This window comes from Artemia franciscana, chromosome 13 (genome assembly GCF_032884065.1).
Source record: "Artemia franciscana chromosome 13, ASM3288406v1, whole genome shotgun sequence".
In the NCBI taxonomy this organism is placed as follows: Eukaryota; Metazoa; Arthropoda; class Branchiopoda; order Anostraca; family Artemiidae; genus Artemia; species Artemia franciscana.
In genome coordinates, this window is record NC_088875.1 from 9929316 (window position 1) to 9953637 (window position 24322).

General features: G+C 37.0%; 1 protein-coding gene across 1 annotated transcript in view; it reads left to right on the forward strand.

The window, feature by feature from the left end:
* Positions 1–24322, forward strand: part of LOC136034490 (frizzled-2-like) — a 75209-nt gene that overhangs the window by 19879 nt on the left and 31008 nt on the right. Inside the window, exon 3 of the mRNA XM_065715706.1 lies at positions 5179–5401. Within this exon, the coding sequence (XP_065571778.1) occupies positions 5179–5401 (223 nt within the window). The remainder of the gene's footprint in view (positions 1–5178; positions 5402–24322) is intronic.

A 24322-nucleotide genomic window follows, 5' to 3' on the forward strand; every position in this document is an offset into this window, starting at 1 on the left:
TGAGAGTATTATTTTAATCATATTATTGATAACAAGTGGCGTCACTTTTGAGAGGGGTGCGTTTTCCCTTCCCCCAAGTTCCCTCTCACTAGGTTTTGGATTATTTTTTTTGTATCATGGGTTTTCTTATGGTATTTTCGAAAAAAATTGGCAAAATTACCCCCTAGATCTAAAAGAATACATCCCCCTACATTTCCATGAATTGAAGCCACTATCATCGATACCAATATTGCTGTTTTAAATTTCAAGTTGACCTAAAGTGGAGAAAACTAAAGTAGGCTATCTAATATCTTAGTTGGAATACTGCAATATATGGTTGATGACAATTAATATGGTTCAGGAAATACTGCAATATGTGGTTCATTACAATTAATACACACTCGAAACTTGATAATTAATACACACTCGAGAAGTGAAGTTTAATGAATGCTAATGAAATGAAACAAAATATAATGAAAATACAGTACTTTGGTAACAAAATTATGAAAACTACCACACAGAGTTATTGAATGGGGGCCAACCAGAGCGCATTATATTAAAAACGTAACCTAAAATAACCTAACCTAACCACAATACCAACTAAATATTTAACTGAAATATAGCTCTAGTGTAGTTTCCCAACAAACCGAAGAAAATTTTCTGGTATAGACAGCGTGAAAACCGGGTATTGTCTCATATTTGCGATTCACGTTCTCAAGTGTGTATTGTATAATACACAAGTGCTTCATTAAATTTTAGAAATGAACTACAAAACAAATATGCTCATTCAGACAATTGTAGTTGCTCTCACGTGTCAGAAGCAGAATAATTTACAAAGATGAAAACTTCAACAAGTATCCTGAGAACTTATTATTCTAGCCACTCCAGTATTTTACTTTTATTGTGCTCTGGACACTTGGGAGGTTGCCAAACTCACGTCTGTTATACGCAGGTATATCCAACTCATTCTTGGTAAAGTCATAATTGCTCCAGATATACAAACTTGTAGCATCCTCTTTTGCTCTAATGACTTCATCCACGAAAAGATGTGAAGTATTTTGATGAGACTATAAACCGATTTGCAACTCATGGTTTTTTGTCTCTTTTTTGCAAACCGTGACTTTTTTCTATTTTTGTCTCTTTCGAGCCCTATTATACATTTTGTAGCATACCAGCAGACATTTGATACCTCCAATCTAGTTGCAATTATTCTGTCTGAATTTTGCTTTGCCATAACTTGGTAGAATTCGTTAATAAAACCCTTTGGGCTCCAATGTTTTCAAACTCTGAAACTTGGATTCCATGTAATATCTGGGCTCTAAAAAGTTGTATTTTGTAAAACTTTCCACATAAAGAAGTTTTGCAAAGAAAAGTAAAGAGTCGCATTAAACCAAAGATGAGCGGAAATAAAGTAAGATAATTTTTCAAGGATAAAACTACCTTAAATTACAATAAGTGAATAAACGAAACCCAAAACGAACAGAAACTAAGAGGATTGGTCTGATGCATCCTGCGCCTTCCAAAGACCAGAGCATAATTTGCACTTTACTGAAAACAATCTTTATTTCAAGCTATGTGTTTTTGTTTCTCAGAATATCAAAAAAGAGAAAAAATCACCATTATAACCAAGTCACTGAAAAAAAAAGAAATGAATACGGATTTGCCAGCTTAATATATATCCTGATATTCATATCTGAAAGTCTGAATAATTTTGTTTATTTTGTAATTAAAAGAGATAAAAACATTTCAAACATATTTTGTTTTCAGTTACATGCTTAAGAAATTGCTTGTATGCCCTTTTGACGCACACATAGTGTCTTTTGATTTGGTTCAACTTAGCCTTAATAGCATGACAGGATTATATAGCTGTTAGGCAACTCATCCAATAAGGATTTACCCTTCAAAGCTGATCTTTTCAATTTTTTCAGTAACTCTGTTTGACCCTGCCTAGTAATAATCTTGGGACATGTTTACTTTGATCCGTTCCAAAATTATTCAAAATGGAATGTTAAATCAAGCATACTCTTCTCGCAAACTTGCCCTATCTCAAATAGGAACTAATATTACGTATATCAACAAGCCTACAGTAGTGGCAAAGTTGTAAAGGAGCTCACAGATGGCTATCCCCCCCACCAGAAAAATTGTCTATGAATATTAAATTTGTATGTTGTATGTACTGTATGTAGGCTAAAGATAAGGCAAAGTTTATTTCCAAAAGAATATCACAAGCTCTAAGAGCAGAGGCGTCAATTGACAAAAATATAAGGGAGAAGGGAGAAAAGGTCTTTCAAAATCTAGGGGAGGGGATCTTATTCAATTTCATCAATTAAAATGCCAAAAAAGTAACAAAATGTGTTACTGCATATGAATGTGTCAAAATTTATTGAACGATCAGTACAAAAGTTCAGCAGAAATTCGTAAAAAAATATAGCTTACAAAAATAGCTTATCTAAATAATAATTAAACAAACTTTACATAATAAATGATAAAGCAAATTAAAGAAAAGTATGAAGGGTGAGGGGGTTTGCTTGTGCAATGTTTATATGCAACGTTATTCATTTATGCTATACAAAACATAAAATTTCTTCTGTACCTTTGGGAGAACATTATAAGAGGAAAAGATTTTTCCTTAGTTTGACCCTGCCCAGGGGTGTTGTTTAGGTTGCCATTCCCCCACCCAAACAATGTAGAGAAAAAATTCTTATGTATCCCATGCCCCTTGACTATCTGGATATGAACCCCTCACCCCCAATAAAAATGCTGGAGATTCGCTCCTGACCCTGCCCCCTCCACAAAATGAGTTATATCTTCATTGAAAAGAGAAATATGTTGAAATCCGTGGATCCCATGTCTTAATACCTGCTGTTTCTAATAAATGAGTCTTTCAGAAGCCAAATTGATGAAGTCCGCTCTTCTGTATTTTGTTTCCGAGACTTAAATGTCAAAACACCATATTAACTCTTAACTATGGATTTTCTGAAGGGTAGGTTAAATAATAATGATAATAATAACAATAATATTAAAACGAAACATTTTGACAAAACAAGCAAACAGGTGTTAGGTGACTATTGAATGTATCTATAGGACTATAGATTCTATAGAAGTGCATGTCATAATCAAACATATACTGAAAACTTTGTCCGACTTAAAAAAGTACCAAAAAAAAGGATCCAGGATATTGCCTCGCACATAAGTAAGCCTTTACGTAGTCAAATTGTATTTGATTGTCAACTTCTTTTTCGAACTTCTTTTTACTCTTTTCAGTTCTTATGGCACCTAGTATTAACCAATTGACATATAGCGATCGCAAATTCTGTCAGTCTGTCCGTCTGTCGGTCCCAGTTTTACTAGTTTAGGCGCTTCAGATAAGCTAGGACGATGAAATTTGGCAGGCGTATCAGGGACCAGACTAGACTAAATTAGAATAGTTGTTTCCCCGATTCGACCATCTGGGGTGGGACGGTTAATTTGTAAAAAATTAGGTATTTTTAACTTACGAACAGGTTATCAGATCTTAATGAAATCCGATATTTAGAAGGATATGGTGTCTAAGAGCACTTTAGATCCCGACTTGGGATGGAGGGGTGTTGGAGGGGAAACCTAAAAGCTTGGAAAACGCTTAGAGTGGAGTGGTCGGGATGAAACTTGGTAAAAAAACTTAGCACAAGTCCTAGATACGTAATTGACATATGCGGAACGGATTCGCTCTCTTTTGGGGAGTTGGGGGAGGGTTAATAATTCGGAAAATTAGAATAAATGAGACATTTGTAACTTACGAACGGGTAATCAGATCTTAATGAAATTTGATATTTAGAAGGATCTTGTGCTTCAAAGCTCACATTTTAAATCCCGACCAGATTCGGTGACATTGGGGGGAGTTCAAGGGGGAAATCGCAAATCTTGGAAAACGTGAAAATTGAGGTATATTTATCTTATGAATGGGTGATCGGATCTTAATGAAATTTGATATATAGAAAGATCTTATGTCTCAGATGCTCCATTTTCAATTCAAATTGGATTCGGGGATATAGGCGGTTGGAGGGGGGAAAAAATCTTGGAAACCAGGAAATCTTGAAAAACGCTTAGATTTGAGAAATTGGGATGAAACTTGATGGGAAGAATAATCACAAGTTTTAGATACGTGATTGACAATTGGAAGGGATCTGCTCTCTTTGGGGGAGTTGGGGGAGTGTTAATTTGAAAAAATCAGAAAAATTGAGGTATTTTTAACTCAAGAACGGGTGACCAGATCTTAATGAAATTTGATATTTAGAAGGAACTCATGTTTCAGAGCTCTTGTTTTAAATCCAGACCAGATCCGGTGACATTGGGGGAGTTGGAGGGGGAAACCGGAAATCTTGGAAAACGCTTAGAGTGGGGAGATCGGGATGAAACTTGGTGGATAGAACAAGCAAATGTCGTAGAAACGTGATTGACGTAAACTTGACTGAACCCTCTGGGGAGGAGTCCAGTGCTTTGGCTAGTTTGGTGCTTCTGGATGTGCTAAGGCGATGAAAATTGGTAGGCGTGTCAAGGACCTGCACAAATTGACTTGATAAAGTCGTTTTCCCCCGATTCGACCATCTGGGGGGGCTGGAAGGAGAGGAAAAATTAGAAAAAATGAGGGATTTTTCACTTACAAGTGGTTGATCGAATCGTAATGAATTGTCTCAGAGCTCTTATTTTAAATCCTGACTGGCATTAAGCCTCTGATTTTGCTTTTAAATCAATCTATTGATTCTTAGAATTTTGTTAAAGCTCATGCCATATGAGCTCTTGACTCTTCCGACCTCGTCACAAGTGCCAAACGAGCTGTTAGCTCTTGTTCATTAATATAAACTGTTTTTATTTGAAGACATTAATAGAAGCAAATAACCCTCAACTACAGCTACAATTCAAATAGAAAAGCCCATTGAAAAAGGACGCTTTCAGCGAAGCCAAACCAATGAATGAAAGGGTAATTCTAAAAATACAGGACATAATCACCCACATAACCTGTACATTGAAATTGAGGGCAATAGGCTAATATTATTTTTTTGTATTTTCTTTTTTTTTGTTTTTTTTTTACCTGACTGATTAAACTAGTTTCCGAGCCATTTAAACAAGTAAGTAAGGTGTAGTATCTTTTATTTTTGTATTTTTTTTATATTCATTATTGTTTATATTTAATTATATTTTAATATTTATTTAATATTTTAGGGCACAAAAAAGCCTGATTGCACAATACTCTTTATGATGTTGTACTACTTTAGTGTGGCATCGTCTTTGTGGTGGGTCATATTATGCTTGACATGGTTTCTGTCTGCTGGACTCAAATGGGGACATGAACCCATTGAAGCAAAATCTCATTACTTCCATTTAGCAGCCTGGGCAGTGCCTGCAACTTTAACTATTGCTATCTTAGCCATGGGAAGGGTTGATGGTAAGTCATTTTTGCAAATTATATGGTAAAATGTTAATATTTTGCCCAGAATTTAATACCGATGATGAAATATTGTGAAAGTGTCTCCCTAACAATTCAGACAAGAAGAAAAAGAAGAAGCTAACATTGCTAACAAAATACGCATATATACATATATATATAATACTAACATATATTTTTATTATATTTAACATAATAAAAATATATGTTAAATATGGCTATTTGGAAGGACAAAAAGAAAATTACCTCATTGGGTTTTCTCCCCCCAAAATTACCCTCATTCCATCCCTCGTCTCAAAAAAACATAAATAATCAACTGCTAAGAAAGCAAAAAAAAAACATCAATTGAACTTGAATGAAACGCACCATACTCTTCAATTCTCATCAATCATTCTTTCTTACTCAAACTGACATTCACCTCGTCAAGCCTATAGTCAATCAACGAAACATAGGGGGTGGGGGTATATTTTACCATTGAAAATACAAACAAAAACTTATTTTCAAAGACAATATTAACAGAGGTATTTTCAAAGAAAGTACCAAAAATGGATTTTTCATGATCTGTAGGGTGATGCGTCAGAAGCCCCCCTCCCCCCTAATTGACACATAAATTGGGTGTCAATGGCTAACACTCGACGAGGTCATTTATAGCAGTATTTCGTAATCTATACATGAAAATTAGAATGCTATCTTGACTGTTTTGATCAAAAAACTCAATACAGACATTTAATGGGTCAAAAGCCTGCCTCCAGATTATTATGATCTAAACCTGATTTTGCTCAACCTTAATAAATTTTCCAGGAAGGTTAAGCTATATGCCGGGAACAATAGAAACCTCGTAAAAGTATTATATAGTTTCTTTATCTTTATTGGTTGAGATATCTGTTTCATTTCGCTAGGGGATAGCGTATGATGAAAATTGTATTATATGGCCTCTTGGAAACATTGATTCTTAGGACGTGTGTTACAAGATTTGAATCATTTTCGAAAAGTCTAAAATTTCAAATTAACCGTGGCGTCAATTGAGGGGAGAGAGATCCCCTAGGTGTTTTTACCCCCCTCCCCCCCATTCGATTTAGATTTGAAATATACTTCTTTGTGAATATTGGCATTGAAAGATGCCGTTTTCGTATTTTCATTGAAATTTTTTTTTATAAAAACGACAAATTTACGCTCCTAACTCGCTACCCCTAAATATCCGTTGAGATAATGAAAGTGCACATTGGTAGTGTTACTTTCCAAATTTTTGTTCCTCGATTTTGTAAAAGTAACGTTCGGTAAATAATCATTTGGAGTAAATTTAGTTTTTTGCAGTTTTTTAAATGGTGAAGCTTTAATTTTGCGAGTTAATAATACGTTTTACGCACCTGCACATAGTATGCAAAATAATAATAGTATAATAATATAATAAAAAATAATAATACGCACCTAAGTAGTTTTAGGATACACCCTGTTTAAAAAAGACGAGAATATGAAAGATTGGAATATGAAAGATACTTAATTGTTAGAGCGACCATTCTCAAGTTCTTTATCTGAGTAAAACCGGTTTCTCGGTCTGCAGTCAGAGATAATTAGCTTAATCTCAGTGAGATAAACTACTATACAGGTATATTTTAACTAAACAATTAATTGATAGAGTTGGTTTGGTATTTAATATAATGCGCTCTGGGCGGTCTGCTTTCTATAATTCACTGTTGTAGTTTTCATAACTTTGTTGTTTAAGTATTGTGTTTCCGTCATATTTTGATATATTTCATTATTATTAACCTAACTTCACTCTTTGATATTGTCACTATAACACGCAAGTACCAAAGATAGTGTTCCAGCGACCAAATTATGATGATACTGATAATGATCTGAAAAATAAGTCAAATCCCTCAACACAAAATGACATACCCCTGGTCCTGGGGGGGGAGGCAATTTGTGTTTTTAATATTGCAGTCCTTGGTAGTTAAAATTTTGTGATGGAATGGCACGTCAAAAATTCTCTAGATATGGCATTTCATTCGTCTATAGTGTGGTATTGGAAATTACGGAATCATCCACTAAATTTGAAAGAAAAATGAAACCGTGAAGGTAGCCGTGGTTAAAACGGGATTAATTTGTCTGCTGTATGTTATCATAATATCCATGAAAGAAGGTTCTTTATTTTTTATTTATTTATTTTTACATGAATGCTTCGTCCAGTAAGTTACGGCTTTTTTTTCTTTTTCTCTTTTTCTTGCTTGGATTCAATTATCTTTGCGAGTCAGCTTTGATGGTAAAAGTTAGGTTAGGTTAAATTAGGTTATAAATCTCAGAAATTGGTTAAAAACCTAACCCAACCTAGCCCAAAGTAATCTAACCTGGCACCATCAAACCTTGTATAAAAATGAAAAATTTGACTGGCAACGCTGACTAAATCTAAGGAGAAAAAAGGTATTTCGAACATTCACGGTAACATATACACCTAAAAGAGTGTAGTCCATAACTAAGAATTAGTGTGTATAATTAAAGTTTCTAGTTTGAGGACTAACTCCAGATTAGATATTTATTCAGTTTTAGAATGGATTAGCTAGTCTTGATATTGCTTAGCAAATCTTAGCTTTCTTAGCCGTGGCTTATTACCATAAAACTATTTTCTATGATAAGGACGGGATAGGGCCGTAAAAGCGCTTTGTGGAATCATAAATCGATTGTTTGAAATCTCCACTATGAATTGTTGATTCTATGGCTATAAATTGCTTTGTAAACCTAGCCTATGATTTTGAGCTAACCAGCAGAAGGACGAGACAAGTATATATATATATATATATATATATATATATATATATATATATATATATATATATATATATATATATATATATATATATATATGCTAATTTGCCTGTCCCGCCTTAGAGTTTTTGAAGACGGAGTTTTTCTTATGTGCCTTCATATGAAAATGAAATATGCCAATATACCCCTCCCCCTCAAGTATATATGTGCTAATTTTCCTATTTCTCCCCCTCAGACTTCTTGTTCGCGCAATATTCAGCCGCCCAGAATAAATCCTGCATCTGTGCATGGGTACACCATAACCAGGGCCCTTCCTAGGGTCGGTGGGGCCCAGGGAAAAATTAATAACAGTGCCTCCCTCCCATCTCAAATATTAGTAAAAGAGCCGAACAAAAACAAAAAATACAATCAAAGTAGTTAACCTCCAGTCGTCCTCCCCTGCCACGGTGCCTTGGAAAGCTTGACTCCCCTCCCCCCTTTGGACGGCTCTGACCACAACCTAGCTTTAGGCTAAGCACACTTGAGATTTGGAACCTTGACACTATTAATATATTAGGAGCAATTCCTATAGTATATGTAAATTCAAAAGTGATGCAACGTTGAGGTCGCTGTCTTATTAATTTGGTAATTACTTCCCAAATTTGAGTATAAACATCCAAGTAAGTGATCAGTTGTGTAAAATCCAATTTCAAACTGAGAATTAGCCTGTTAGTTTGCCTACTGAATGTACTATAATTATGCTTGGGTGAAACTAATCAAGTTACATCCAGTTTCACTTACTCAAATGATTTTAGTTCTTGAGAACCTATTAATGAGATGCGTGCGCAGAATGAAGTGGGTTCATTCCCCCTCCTTTTGGCTTGTGTTTGGGAGTCTGTCTTGCAGACAGTAGGTTAATGTTTATTGTGAGCTCCAGGGGCAGTTCCAAGAATTTCACTCTAGGTAGGCCCAGGTTTCTTGCATAGTAGTTATTATTATACCAAAAAATGATTCAAATACACCCTGGTGTAATGTTTTACAGACATGTAGCGTTCCACTTTTTCTGGGCCTAGGTCTATGCACAAATTGTTCCTTTATTTTCCTGGTAGTTATAAAAATTATAAGATTTGTCTTAAAATCTCCTATAGCTTATATCTATACATACTTCTTTGTTTTGTTTTTTCATATTCTCCCATCCCCCATCAATTTTGACTAAACCCCGTTTATGTGCTTCACTGGGCTTAATGGCATTTTTTAGATTTACCAGGAAGGCTTATTTTTATCTTATTTTATAAGTCTCGTCCTTTATGAATAGGCAAATTGTGTCCTTGTGAAGCAGGCGCGTACCCATGTGCAAAGCAGGTTTGTATAAATGAAAAGTCAGTGCGCTACCAACTTAACCTGATGCGAATATTGCTGTATATGCTCCTCCATCCCAACCTGTTCAGAGCTTCATATGTACTTCTTTGTATGTATCTTTAAATGTTTTCTTATCACGTCTTTTTGACCCATTTGAGGACAGCCTTCTTTTTGTTTAGCCCTCGGTGGACTGCCAATATGAATAAGTTTGGAAACCTCCCTGTGGTGTACCTATTCTTCTTTTTACATTGTGTATATCGTATATACTTTTTTTTCTCAGGCCTAGAAAATTGCCTATCAGCCTTTATTACTTCTCAGAAAAGACTGCTGGATAATTTACTTAACGAAACACGTGGCCTGTCTTGGCCGAATCATTAGTATATCGAACTTAAAAGCGAATGATAACTAGCTTGAGTCTCGGTGATGCCTATGGTTTTTGTTTGGGGCGAGGGTTTGTGGCATTTTCCTGTAAGGCAAGCCAAAAGTCCACCTACTTTCAAATGGGTAGGGTGTCTAGGGAAAACGCAGCAAGTGGTGGGAGATATTCCCCCAACTATGCATACTACTTCTGGCCGAGTACAAAGTAGATGATGAAAAATTAAGTTTTTCTGATTGTTACCCAGAGTACTAAGTTAATCTGGGCAAACAGGATCCGAGGATGGAAGCGGAACTGATGTTATGCACCATTACTCCACATCGAACAGTCGGGTGATCTTTTTGAAAGGATAAAAATCTGCTTTAGGGACACAGTAAATAACCATTTTTTTTTCTTTTATCAGCGACAGAGGTATTTCCCATTCTTAGAAATCAAGCACTCCAGATGGCGTGTGCAAAACGGGGTGGAACTCTGCCAAGTGTTTTGGGGAGTGTGTGAAGCGTCTCAGGATTTGTACCGACCCGACCGTCGCGGACTTCTTTGGCGCATTTAGTATTCCAAGATGTACGCCATGTGGCGGAAATGGGGAACCCCTCGGTAGCTTCGAATAACTTATAAACTCTTTGTCTTGCATTAGCTTGATTTGAACTATCTTGATTCAACTCATTTGAGTCTCGAAGAGCATAGCTTATTCTCAGGATTAGAGCTTACTTGAGGCCTATTTTCAGGTCATGATAACATTCTCATTTAATTGATCAAGAAACGGTGTGAATTCTATTATTGTTTGAATCTATCCCAGGCATGAAATGGTTTCCTATGCTTTTGGAATCGATTAAATTATTTTTATAACCAGAAATCTCTTAGTAAGCAAACAGTGGGGATGATTTGTCGGCAAGTTGTAAAAGAAATCCAAAGTCTAGACTTGTGTCTATTTAGAAATTCTTCCACTGACATAACGAAGAAAATTAATGATGCTGTTGACATGGCGGAAACTGAATTTGTGCGCCATGAGCCAACGAAAAATAGCTAACGATTTCATTGAAATCGGAGTAGATTTATTGTTAATACTGCTGTTCGCAATAAATATCCTTCTGCTCATCTTCTTCATTTCATATTCGGACGGAAATTTGGCAAATTGGAACTTAAAAATGCACTTTTGAGGCTTGTTACTCCCCCACTCAACTGAAAGACCCCTAACATCCCCTCTAAAAGTGCAACACTGAACACCGTTCATTTTGTATAGACTGTAAAAACGTATATGGACAGATGTGTCCTCTGGCGGCAGTATTCTCTTGAATGCCTCTTTCTCCGACATTATATAGTGACACGAAGGGGGTTTAGCAAAAGACAAAAAAGGAATTATGGTACTTGTGTATTGTTCAGAACACGCTCAATAAGTGAAGTTAGGTTCTTTTGTGAAAAAAATTACGATGCGAAAATCCGGTTTCATAGCCACAAAGACAAAACTCAACTTATTTTGCTACGCATAGTGGTAGAAGATAGTGTCTGTGATGTTTGAATGAAGATTTGCGAATTGCCAAAGACTGAAAAAGAGGTAATTGTACTTTTCCAGGATAAGGGGTTGTTGCCCACAACAAAACTGTGCGTTGATGGACACAACATGACTTTATGCTCTTACGAGAAGGAGCATTTTTGGAAGTGTAACAAAAGGCTATGTTTGAAAGGTTAGGTTAGGTTACAATTTTCATAATAAAGTACTGTATTTTCATCATATTTTGAGAGTGTTCTGAATAATGCACAAGTACAAGTCCTATACTTGTGTGTAAAAAATGTGCTGGAATGCCGTTGGCCTATGCTCCGAAAAACAGAAGTGGATTCCCTAGACATTTTCCAGAGAAATTCCCCACGAATTGTCTGGAATACCCAACTGACTGACCGTATCTTAAACAGTAAGCTGTACGAAAAATGTGGTTCACTAGGGCCATAATGACAGAAAAGATGAGATGGCTAGGACACTTTCTGCTGATGAAGGATGACAAATCAGCAAGGATTGTCCTTGTCGGCCAACCATCTAGGACCAAACGAAAAGCAGGGTGTCTCCGAATGGGGTAGGAGAATGTTGTTGGGAAAGATCAAAAGAAAATGGGAACTTCTGGGAGGATTTCAAGAGGGAGGCTATGAATAGATTGGGATGGAAAAGGAGAATGCGAAGCTGTGTTGGCCTCAGGCGGTTTATTGCTGCTGTGAGTTGCTAGTAGTAGCAGTAGATGTCGCATTATTTCCTAAGCGGATGAATACAAAAACTGATCGGTTCTTCTGTCTAAAATCCTAAGCCAGTAAAAAGAGCGAACCTTTTTGGATTCAGAATTATATATATATATATATATATATATATATATATATATATATATATATATATATATATATATATATATATATTATATGTTGCTATTCTGGGGTATAACCTTGAATTTACACCACTGTATTGAGACAATACGGTCTTTATTTTTGAATAGCTGATGACCAGACTGGTCATAGCGCTATAATCTTTTTATTGATTAAATAAAAAAAAAAGTTTTTTAACTGAAAGTAAGGAGCAACATTAAAACTTAAAACAAGCAGAAATTACTCCGTGTATGAAAGGGGCTGTCCCCTTCTCAACGCCCCGCTCGTTACGCTAAAGTTTGACTCTTTCTCTCAATTCTACTTTAATAAACAGTAAAAAACTTTAGCGTAAAGAGCGGGGCGTTGAGAAGGGAACAGGCCCTTTCATACACGGAGTAATTTCTGTTCGTTTTAAATTTTAATATCACTCCTTACTTTCAGTTAAAAAAACTAGTTGTTTTTATTTAATTTCTGAACGTTTTTGAATTAATGCATGTTTGATTTTGGCTCTCGGCACATAAACTATTAAAATGGAATTTGCATATTAATTCTTTTTTTTTTGGCTAAATGGCTTTCTCTTAGTTTTGATCAGACGATTTTGAGAAATAAGGGTTGGGGAAGGAGGCCTAGTTGCCCTCCAATTTTTCGGTTATTTAAAAAGGCAACTAGAACTTTTAATTTTTAACGAACGTTTCTATTAGTAAAAAATATCCGTAACTTAAGAATTAACTTACGTAATAAGCCTCTATATTCTTATATTTGTATTATATATACGAGGGGGTTTGTCCCCTCGTTAATACCTCGCTCTTTACTCTAAAGCTTAAGTTTTGTCCCAATTCTTTAAGAATGACCCCTGAATCAGAAAGGCCATAGAATAAATAGTTGAAAGTACCAAAAATAATTTAGCATAAAAAACGAGGTATTTAGGAGGAGAAGAACCCCTCATATGTGTAATAATCTCTGTTCGTTTTAAGTTTTAATGCTCATCCTTACTTTCAATTGAAAAAAACTTTCATGTTTATTTTTAATTTTTTTTATAGTAATGCTAGAAAATCCTGTGCCCTTTTCATTGAATTTCTCTTCCCCCATGACATGTTCCTCCAAGGAAAGATCCTCCCACATAGCCCCCTCCCCTCAACCCCCCAAACCAAAAAAATCCCCCGAAAACGTCTATACACTTCCCAATAACCATTGCTATATGTAAATACTGGTCAAAGTTTGTAACTTGCCGCTCCTCCCCCGGGGACTGTGGGGGAATAAGTCATCCTCAAAGATATAGTTTTATGATTTTCGACTGTGTTGAACAAAATGGCTATCTCAAAATTTTGATCCGTTGACTTTGGGAAAAAATGAGCGTGGGAGGGGGCCTACGTGTCCTCCAATTTTTTGGTCACTTAAAAAGGGCACTAAAACTTTCATTTCCGTTGGAATTAGCCCTCTTGTGACATTCTAGGACCACTTGGTCGATACGATGACCCCTAGGGAAAAAAACAACAAATAAACACGTACCCGTGATCTGTCTTCTGGCAAAAAATACGAAATTCCACATTTCTGTAGATATGAGCTTGAAGTTTTTGCAATAGGATTCTCTGATGCGCTGAATGCGATGGTGTGATTTTCGTTAAGATTCTATGACTTTTAGGGGGTGTTTCCCTCTATTTTCCAAAATAGGGCACATTTTCTCAGGCTCATAACTTTTGATGACAAAGACTAAATTTGATGAAACTTATATATTTAAAATCAGCATGAAAATCCGATGCGTTTGATTAGAATTTCGTTTACTATTGAGCCGGGTCGCTCATTACTACAGTTCGTTACCACGAACTGTTTGATTTTTGGGAAATTTGGTAATTAATTAAATACATTTTAATTAATTAGTAAGGAGCGACCCGGCTCAATAGTAACGGAAACTCTAAAAAATGGAATTTTGATACCAATAGTTACATGAAAAGAATCGCATTTTAGTTCTGATTTTAAATATATAAGTTTCATCAAGATCGGTTATACCCATCAAAAGTTACGAGCCTGATAAAATTTGCCTCATTTTAGAAAATAGGGGAAACACTCCCTAAAAGTCATAAAATCTCAACGAAATCACACCATTAGATTCAGCGTATCAGAGAACCTTATTGAAGAATTTTCAAGCTCCTATCTATCAAAATGTGGAGTTTCGCATTTTTTTTTACCAGAAGACAGATCACGGATTTCGTGTTTATTTGTTTATTGTTTTTTTTTTCTTCCCCAGGGGTGATCGTATCGACTGAGTGGTCTTAGAATGTCGCGAGAGGGCTCATTCTAACGGAAATCAAAAGTTATTGTGCCCTTTTTAAGTGACCGAAAATTGGAGGGCACCTAGGCCCCCTCCCACGCTCATTTCTTCCCAAAAGTCACCGGATCAAAATTCTGAGATTGCAATTTTATTCACCATAATCAAAAAACCTCATAACTATGTTTTTAGGGACGACTTCTTCCCCCGCAGTCCCCGTGGGAGGGGCTGTAAGTTAGAAACTTTGACCTGTGTTTACATACAGTAATGGTTACTGGGAAGTGTGCAGACGTTTTCAGGGTGATTTTTTTGGTTTAGGGGGGAGAGTTGAGGGGGGTTACGTGGGAGGATATTTCCATGGATGAACTTCTCATGGGGGAAGAGAATTTCAATGAAGGATTTTCTAGTATTTTTTGAAAAAAAACAATGAAAAAATAAATATGAAAAGTATTTTCTACTGAAAGTAAGGAGCAGCATTAAAACTTAAAACGAACAAAATTATTACGCATGTGACGGGTTTACCTCCTCGTTATACCTCACTCTTTACGCTAAAGTCTTTATAGTAATTTCAACTATTTATTCTACGGCCTTTGTGATTCAGACGTCATTCTTAATGAATTGGGACAAAATTTAAGCATTAATGTAAAGAGCGAGGTATCGACGAGGGTTGAACCCCCTCATATACGCAATAAAAACATATGAATATAGAAGTTCGTTACGTAAGTTAAGTTACGTATATTTTTTACCAAAGAAAACGTTTGTAAAAAATTAAAAGTTCTAGTTGCCTTTTTAAGTAATCAAAAAATTGGAGGGCAACTAGGCCTCCTCCCTCGCTCCTTTTTTCTCAAAATCTTCCGATTAATTGCAATTAATTAATATGCAAATTTCGTTTTAATTATTTATGTGCGGAGAGCCAAGATCAAAGCATGCTTTAATTCAAAAACGTCCAGAAATTAAATAAAAAAACAAGTTTTTTAAATAAAAGTATGGAGCAACATTAAAACTTAAAACGAACAGAAATTACTCCGTATATGAAAGGGGCTTTTCCTCCTCAATGCCCCGCTCTTTACGCTAAAGTTTCTTACTGTTTTAAAAAGTAGAGTTAAGAGAAAGAGTCAAACTTTAGCGTAGAGTTATTTGGGGGGGGGGTTAATTCTGAAAAATTAGAAAAAATGACGTATTTTTAACTTACGAAGGAGTGATCGGATCTTCATGAAACTTCATATTTAGAAGGAACTCGTAACTCAGATCTCTTATTTTAAATCTCAACCGGATCCAGCGTAATTGGGGGGGGGGAATACCTAAAGTGGTGAAATCAGAATGAAACTGGATGGGAAGAATAAAAACCTGTCTAAGATCCGTGACTGACATAACCGGACCGGATCTGCTCTCTTTGGTGGAATTGGGGGGGGGGTAATTTAGAAAATTGAGGTATTTGTAACTTACGAAAGGGTGACCAGATCTTAATGAAATTTGATATTTAGAAGGATCTTGTGCTTTAAAGCTCCAATTTTAAATTCCGACCAGATCCTGTGACATTGGGGGGAGTTGGAGGGGGAAACCGGAATTCTTGGAAAACGGGAAAATAGAGGTATTTTTATCTTACGAATAGGTGATCGGATCTTAATGAAATTTGATATTTAGAAGGAATTCATGTCTCAGAACTCTTATTTCAAATCCCGACCGGATCTTTGACATTGGGGGGAGTTGGAGGGGGAAATCTTGGAAAACACTTGGAGTGGAGGAATCGGATGAAGCTTGGTGGATAGAATAAGCAAATGTCCTTGATAGGTGATTGGCGGAACCGTACTGGATTTGCTCCCTTTGGGGGAGTTGGGGGGAGGGGTTCAGTGATTTGGCGAGTTAGGTGCTTCTGGACGTGCTAGGACGATGAAGATCGGTAGGCGTGTCAGGGACCTGCACAAATTGACTTGATAAAGTCGTTTTCCCTGATTCGACCATCTGGGGGGCTAAAGGGAGAGGAAAAATTAGAAAAAATTAGGTATTTATAACTTACGAGTGGGTGATCGGATCTTAATGAATTTTGATATTTAGAAGGACATCGTGACTCAGAGTTCTTATTTTAAATCCTCACCAGCATTAAGCCTCTTATTTTACTTTTAAATCAATCTATTGATTCTTAGAATTGTATTAGAGCTCATGCCATATGATCTCTTGGCTCTTAGCTCTTCTTGCCTCGTCACAAGTGCCATATGAGCTCTTAGCTCTTGTTTTCATTTTGTCATGCTTAGCCTGTTACCTTAGAAATTAGTTCTTTTCCAGGCTTAATGAATCTTATATCCTTTCCGCAAACCTTGCATTTCTTTGTTAGTCTAAGTCTATCACTAAACGTTAATTGCAAGTTGGCAATCACCAGTAACAATAAGGAATAATGTAATTTGGGAAAATACGTCACAAAAATAAATCAATAAATTTAAAGCACACTTTTTAACACGGACATACTGGACTGCAGTTTCTCTTTTTCTCTCTGGGTTCAGGCACCCTTGCTCAAGTACCAGGATGGGATATTAAAAATTGAGAGAAGAAGAAATTAAGGGCTGTAACCTATTATTCAGCATTTTTTACAGTTACGCTTGGTCAAAATCAGAAAGTGTATACCCGTGTCATTATTATCGGCAATTCTTTATATAGTCGTTTAATGGCTGGCTGTATATCTTTAGCCTAATCGGCGTTTTATGCAAATTTAGGCCGCAGATATTGTCATGCTTTAAATTAGGTATTTCAGTCGTTTAAGAACCTGTTTCAAAGAGTTCAAATATAAATCTTAGCTTTGACTGGGAGTGTGAGATTCAGGACTCAGGGGCCGATAGCTTCGTTCTTTAGATGACGCTTACAGGTTTGTCAGGTAACTATTTGTCTTTGATAAAACTTTTCTTCAAGAAACAGATACATCGAGACGTCTTTTAGACAATTAGGTAGTTTCTCTTGATTTACCCTGCCTCTGCTCAATTGGCGACGAATATTTATTATATGCTACTTATATGACAATTTCAATGGAAAATCGTATCTGTTTAAAATCTTGTAAATCTTTCCTCCACTGTTTTCCTACCGAGTGATAGCAAGCTCTGGAGCTGCTACCGGGTTGTCATGATTCTATCGTTGGTTATTGTTATGCCTCTTTAATACAAAACCTTTTTTTTCGTTCGCCGTCCGACATTTTATAGGATACCCTATGAGCCTTAAACGACAAAAATAAAACACGTTAAATGGCCAGGTAGCATGCGACAATTATTGAAAAGTCCCTATCAAACAGTTCGTGGTAACGAACTGTAACATACGATGCAGCTCAATAGCAATCGAAACTTTAAGAAATAGAGTCTGAATAACAATAGATACATCAAAGAATCAAATTTCTCAATCAAAATATGTAAAATTCATCAAATTTAATGGTACCATCAAAAATTTGACCAATTTTTGAAAATAGGTGGGAACACCCACAAAACATCAAGTGTTCTTAATGAAAATCACTCCGTCAGATTAAGCATGCCAGAGAATCCTATCGTAGTGGTTTCAAGCTACTATGTACAAAAATGCGGAATTTGCGGGGGGGGGGGGGTATTTTAGCTAGCCTTTGAAGTTACGTGGGAGGATCTCTCCACTGAGGAATTTTTCATGGGGGAAGGGAATTCATGGAAGTGGACCCGGATTTCCCAGAATTATTTAAAAAACGACGAGAAATTAAATAAAAAACAAGTTTTTTCCAACTGAAAGTAAGGAGTAACTTCAAACCGTAAAACGAACATAAATTATTATGTATATGAGGGGTCTAGCCCCCTCGTCAACACTTCGCTCTTTACGCTAAAGTTTTTATGGCACTTGGTACCTTCAAGTGACATATAGCGATCGCAAATTCTGTCGGTCCCGGTTTTGCTAGTTTAGGCACTTTAGGTAAACTAGGACGATGAAATTTAGCAGGCGTATCAGGTACCAGACCAGATTAAACTAGAAATTGTCATTTTCTCAATTCGACCATTTTGGGGGGGAGTGGGGGAACGGTTAATCGGAAAAATAGAAAAAATGATGTATTTTTACCTTACGAACGGGTGATCGGGTCTTAACGAAATTTGATATTTAGGAGGATATCGCGTCTCAGAGCTCTTATTTGAAATCCCAACCGGATCTGGTGACATTAGGGGAAGTTTTGGGAGGGGGGAACTTAAAATCTTGTAAAACGCTTAGAGTGGAGGGATCGGGATGAATCTGGTGGAAAAAATAAGCAGAAGTCGTAGATACGTGATTGACATAACCGGAACGGTTCCGCTCTATTTGGGGGAGTTGGGGGGGGGGGTTAGTTCTGAAAATTTAGAAAAAATGAGGTGTTTTTTACTTACGAAGGAATGATCGGATCTTACTGAAATTTCATTAGATCCCGACTGGATCCAGCGTCATTGGGGGGGGGGGGGTGAATCTTGGAAAACACTTAAAGCGGAGAGATCAGGATGAAGCTTGGTGGGAAGATTAAAAACAAGTCCAACATGCGGGACTGACACAACCGGACCGGATCCGTTGACATTTGGGGGGAGTCGGGGGGGGGGGAACCTAAAATCTTGGAAAATGCTTAGAGTGAAGGAATCGGGATGAAACTTGGTGGGAAAAATAAGCTGAAGTCCTAGATACGTGACTGACATAACCGGAACGGATCTGCTCTATTTGGAGGGGGGTTGGGGGGGGGGGTTAATTCTGACAAATTAGAAAAAATGAAGTATTTTTAACTTACAAAGGAGTGATCGGATATATTTAGAATGACCTCGTAACTCAGATCACTTATTTTAAATCCCGACCAGATACAGCGTCATTAAGGAGAGCTAGGGGGGGGGGCCGGAATTATTGGGAAATGTGAAAATTGAGGTATCTTTATCTTACGAATGGGTGATCGGATCTTAATGAACCTTGATATATAAAAGGATCCTATGTCTCAGATGATCCATTTTCAATTCGAATTGGATCCGGGGAGAAAGGGGGTTGGAGGGGAAACATAAATCTTGGAAAACGCTTAGAGCGGAGAGATCAGAATGAAACTTGATGAGAAGAATAAGCACAAGTTATAGATACGTGATTGATATAATTGGAACGGATCTGTCTTCTTTGGAGGTGCCGGGGGGTGTTAATTTGGAAAAATTAGAAAAACTGAGGTATTTTTAACTTAACGGGTGACCGGATCTTAATGAAATTTGATATTTAGAAGGAACTCATGTCTCAGAGCTTTTGTTTCAAATCCCGACCAGATCTGATGACATTGGGGGGAGTTGGGGGGGGGGACCGAAAATCTTGGAAAACGCTCAGAGTGGAAAAATCGGGATGAAACTTGGTAGGTAGAATAAGCAAAGGTTGTAGATACGTGATTGATGTAACCGTACTGGATCTGCTCTCTTTGGGGGAGCTAGGGGGGTGGGGTTCAGTGCATTGGTGAGTTTGGTGCTTCTGGACATGTTAGGACGATGAAAATTGGTAGGCGTGTCAGGGAGCTACACAAATTGACTTGATATAGTCGTTTTCCCCGATTCGACCATCTGGGGGGCTGAAGGGAGAGGAAAAATTAGAAAAAATGAGGTATTTATAACTCACGAGTGGGTGATCGGATCTTAATGAATTTTGATATTTAGAAGGACCTCTTGACTCAGAGCTCTTATTTTAAATCCCGACCGGCATTAAGCCTCTGATTTTCCTTTCAAATCAATCTATTGATTCTTAGAATTTTGCTAGAGCTCATACCATATGAGTTCTTGGCTTTTGGCTCTTCCGGCCTCGTTACAAGTGCCGTATGAGCTCTTAGCTCTTGTTTTTAGTTCTTTTAAAAGAGCTTTTTATTCTAATTAAACGGGCTTTGTGATTCAGATTTCATTTTTAAGGAATTGGGACAACATTCGATCTTCAGCGTAAGGAACGGGATATTGACAAGGGTATAACCCCCCCCCCCTCATATTCGTAATAATTTCTGTTCGCTTTAAGTTTAGTGTTGCTGCTTACTTTCTGTTGAAAAAACTTGTTTTTTATTTAACTGTCTTAAAATTTCGCTACTGGCTCAGCTCCTTCAAGGTCAATTTACAAAGCGATTTTACTAACGCCGGGAATTAGCCAGTGCTGATTTGAGCTAATTCTATCAGCTGAAATCAGTACAACTTAATATTTGTTGTGAAATACATATATAACAAGAGCTCATATGGCACTTTGACGAGGCCGGAAGAGCCAAGCCTCCCAGATGGTCCAATCGGGGAAAACGATTTTTTCAAGTCAATTTGTGCAGGTTCCTGACACGCCTACCAATTTTCATCGTCATAGCACGTCCAGAAGCACCAAACTCGCCAAAGCACTGGACCCCCCTAACTCCTCCAAAGAGAGTGGATCCAATCCAGTTTCGGCAATAACATATCTACGATATTTGCTTATTCCACCCAACAAGTTTCATCCCGATCTTTCCACTCTAAGCGTTTTCTATGATTTCTGGTTTCCCCCCTCCAACTCACCCCAATGTAACCATATCTGGGCGGGATTTAGAACAATAGCTCTGAGACATGGATTCCTTCTAAATATCAAATTTCGTTTAGATCCTGTCACCCGTTCTTAAGTTAAAAATGCCTAAATTTTTCTAATTTTTCCGAATTAACACCCCCCCCCCCCAACTCCCATAAAGAGAGCGGATCCGTTCTAATTACGTCAATCACGTATCTAGAACTTGTGCTTATTCTTCCCATTAAGTTTCATCCACTAAGTATTAAGTATCTTTAAGTATCATAAAGTATCTTTCCACTCTAAGCGTTTTCTAAGATTTTCGGTTTCCAGGATTTCTGTTTCCCCCCTCCAATCCCCTATGTCCCCGGATCCAATTCGAATTAAAAACGGAGAGATACCTCAATTTTCACGTTTTCCAAGATTTCCAGTTTCCCCCTCCAACTGCCCCCAGTGTCACCGGATCTGGTCGGGATTTAGAATAAGATTTCTGAAGCACAAGATTCTTCTAAATATCAAATTTCATTTAGATCCGATAATTTGTTCGTAAGTTAAAAATACCTATTTTTTCTAATTTTTCCGAATTAACCGTTCCCCACTCCCCCAAGATAGTCTAATCAGGGAAACGGCTATTTCTAATTTAATCTGGTCTGGTCCCTGATACGCCGGCCAAATTTCATCGTTCTAGCTTATCTGGAAGTGCCTAAACTAGCAAAACAGGACAGACAGACCGACAGAATTTGCCATCGCTAAATGTCACTTGGTTAACACCAAGTGCCATAATGATACACAATGCTGTTCCCCCTAAAGGCACTTTGGCCTGTAAAGAAGTTGGAATACACACCAGTCATTGGCCTAGAGAAAAAGAAAACTGATCACTTACTTACTCACACACAGAAGAGAGAAGGAGAATAAAAAACTATATATAATACAAGAGTTGAACAGATTAGATAGATTAAATGATTTAAATAAACTCCAATAAGTCCTGCATAAAAAAGAGAACAATAAAAAAGAAACTTATAAGAATCTAGGCGTTAAATCTTGAATAAGTAAAATCGTATTGTGAATGGGACTATATGGGTAATTTTGATGCGTCTAAGCGTTTCCCCTGAAAAATCCCCCGACTCCCGTTTTAAAATTATCCCATGGAAAAATTCGTCCTATATAATTCTCCTCATTTTCCATAACAGCATCCGATCGAACTTTTGATAGAGCTATTTTTTTCAAAACTGTCCAAAGGTCAAGCAACCATTCCTCCAGGTTTACCAACCCCTTTCCTTGCCCTTTCCAGGGGCAAGGGCTGTAAGCTAAGCAATTTGTCTATTGTCAAGATATAATTTTTTTGTGGGAAGGGTGGCTGTATAAACTTTGTAGGGGAGGATGCTCCAAAGGGTGTATTTTAATGCCAAAACATCCAACTTACATTGAGCCTTCAGGTAAATACAGAATAATTTGTAAGAAAGGGGTGGAGTGGAAGTAGTAATTGATATTTAATCCTTCTTGATTTTGGGGAATAATTCTGATCTACGCTGTTATTATGAAAGTTAAGACTAATATTAAACCCCAAGATTAGCAGAATTTATCTTTTATAAGAGGGGAGGGGCTTCGCCTTCCTCATCCCTGACCCCCCCCCCCTGCGTGGCTGTAGAAACTTTGGATGATGCTCATTTGATGGGAAATCAAGAGTTCTATTTCTTTATTTGAAGACAAAGGTGATTGGAGACCAACCAACCCCTGCCCTATAACTGTTTCATATTTGGTCCTTTTGTTACCCTTTAGAACGTCTGATGGACATTATGAGGTACCTACTTTGTACTTTCTCTGAGGCTGCTCAACTTTGCGGGTGGGAGAATTTTCCATGTGGGGTGGACGTAACCCCTGGTCCCAATTTCGATAGAACTTATTTCTGTGCAACAGCCTCTCCTGCTGATTTTAGTTGGAAAACTTTATATAAGTGGACAGGTTCTTGTACCCAATTGATTTCACAATAGAGTACCAACAGAAACAACAAGGTCATTGTTTTCGTTGCATCGAATATGTGAAGTTCCGATTAACTTTGCACCAAAAAATCATCTAAAACCTACAAAGATGGGAGACCCTATTGCAATTTAGTATAAGTAATGAAAGTGATGGATGCATAGTTATCACTACTACAGGAAGCCCAATGCGTTACAACTGCTATGAGAGGAACTGAAATCCTTTATGTATTAGGACGTGTCTTTAATATATGCGATGGTGATGACAGATGTTCGTTTGGATACTTTGCTATTCGAGGCTGTTCAACTCATACGATTAGTTTGACTTCTTGAAATAAATAATATGCCTAAAAGCAAAAATTTAATTCGATCCGAAATTTTATCCCGATCGAAAGATAAGATAAAAAGGCAGAAAGTGAATAAAAAGCAAACAGATAAGAAACTATAATGCTTAGATAACCTGGCTGTTCAGGTGGTTCGTTCATTTTTGCTATACTGGCGAAGAAAAAGGAAGAATAGGGGGAGGAGGCAATAATACCGCAACTAGATCAATACATCAAAGAAAGGAGTTGCTCACGTAGAGAACCATGGAAAGCTAGATGAATTAGATCTAACGTTGGTGAATAAAAATCTTCACGCAATTAGTAGTATTAACATAACGCTAGGGTTGTGTCCAGGATTGATATTTGTCTATTATATAATACACAATCAAGAAGTGAAGTTTGGTGAATGCTAGTGAAATACTACAAAATATGATCAAAATACAATACTTTAATAACAAAATAATGAAAGCTATCACAAAGAATTAGGGAGGGGTGGCCACCCAGAGCCTGTTATATTAAATACGCAACCTAAAATAACCTAACCACAATACCAACTATGTATATAGTTTAAATATACCTATAACGTAGTTTCCCAATGAGCTGAAGAAGATTATCTGGTATAGATAACGTGAAAACCGGTATTGTCACATGTTCAAGATACAAGTTCTCGAGTGTCTATTATATAATAGACAAGTACCCCAGGATTTTTTTGCTTGGGGTGATTTTTTTCGGGGGGGAGGTGGGGAAAAACGCATCAAAATGTGTTTTTTCGCATTTTTATTGCGTTTTTACGCTTGGACCAAATTTCTTTTTTTTGGCGGGTTGGGTTATTTAAATCCCCTGACTCCTCTCCTGAATACGGCCTTGGCATCGGTTAGTGTTGAAAACTTTGGAAACTATTATACACTATTCTAAGATGACTTTTCATCATGGTTGCAGCGATATTAGCAACCTAGTAGGCTAAAGAACGAACTGCGACCCATAGTAGCCAAAAATTTAAAACGCTATTGAAAAAATTGTAATCAAGTGACAATCAGAGAAAAAAAACGCTGACCTGTGAGTTTTTCA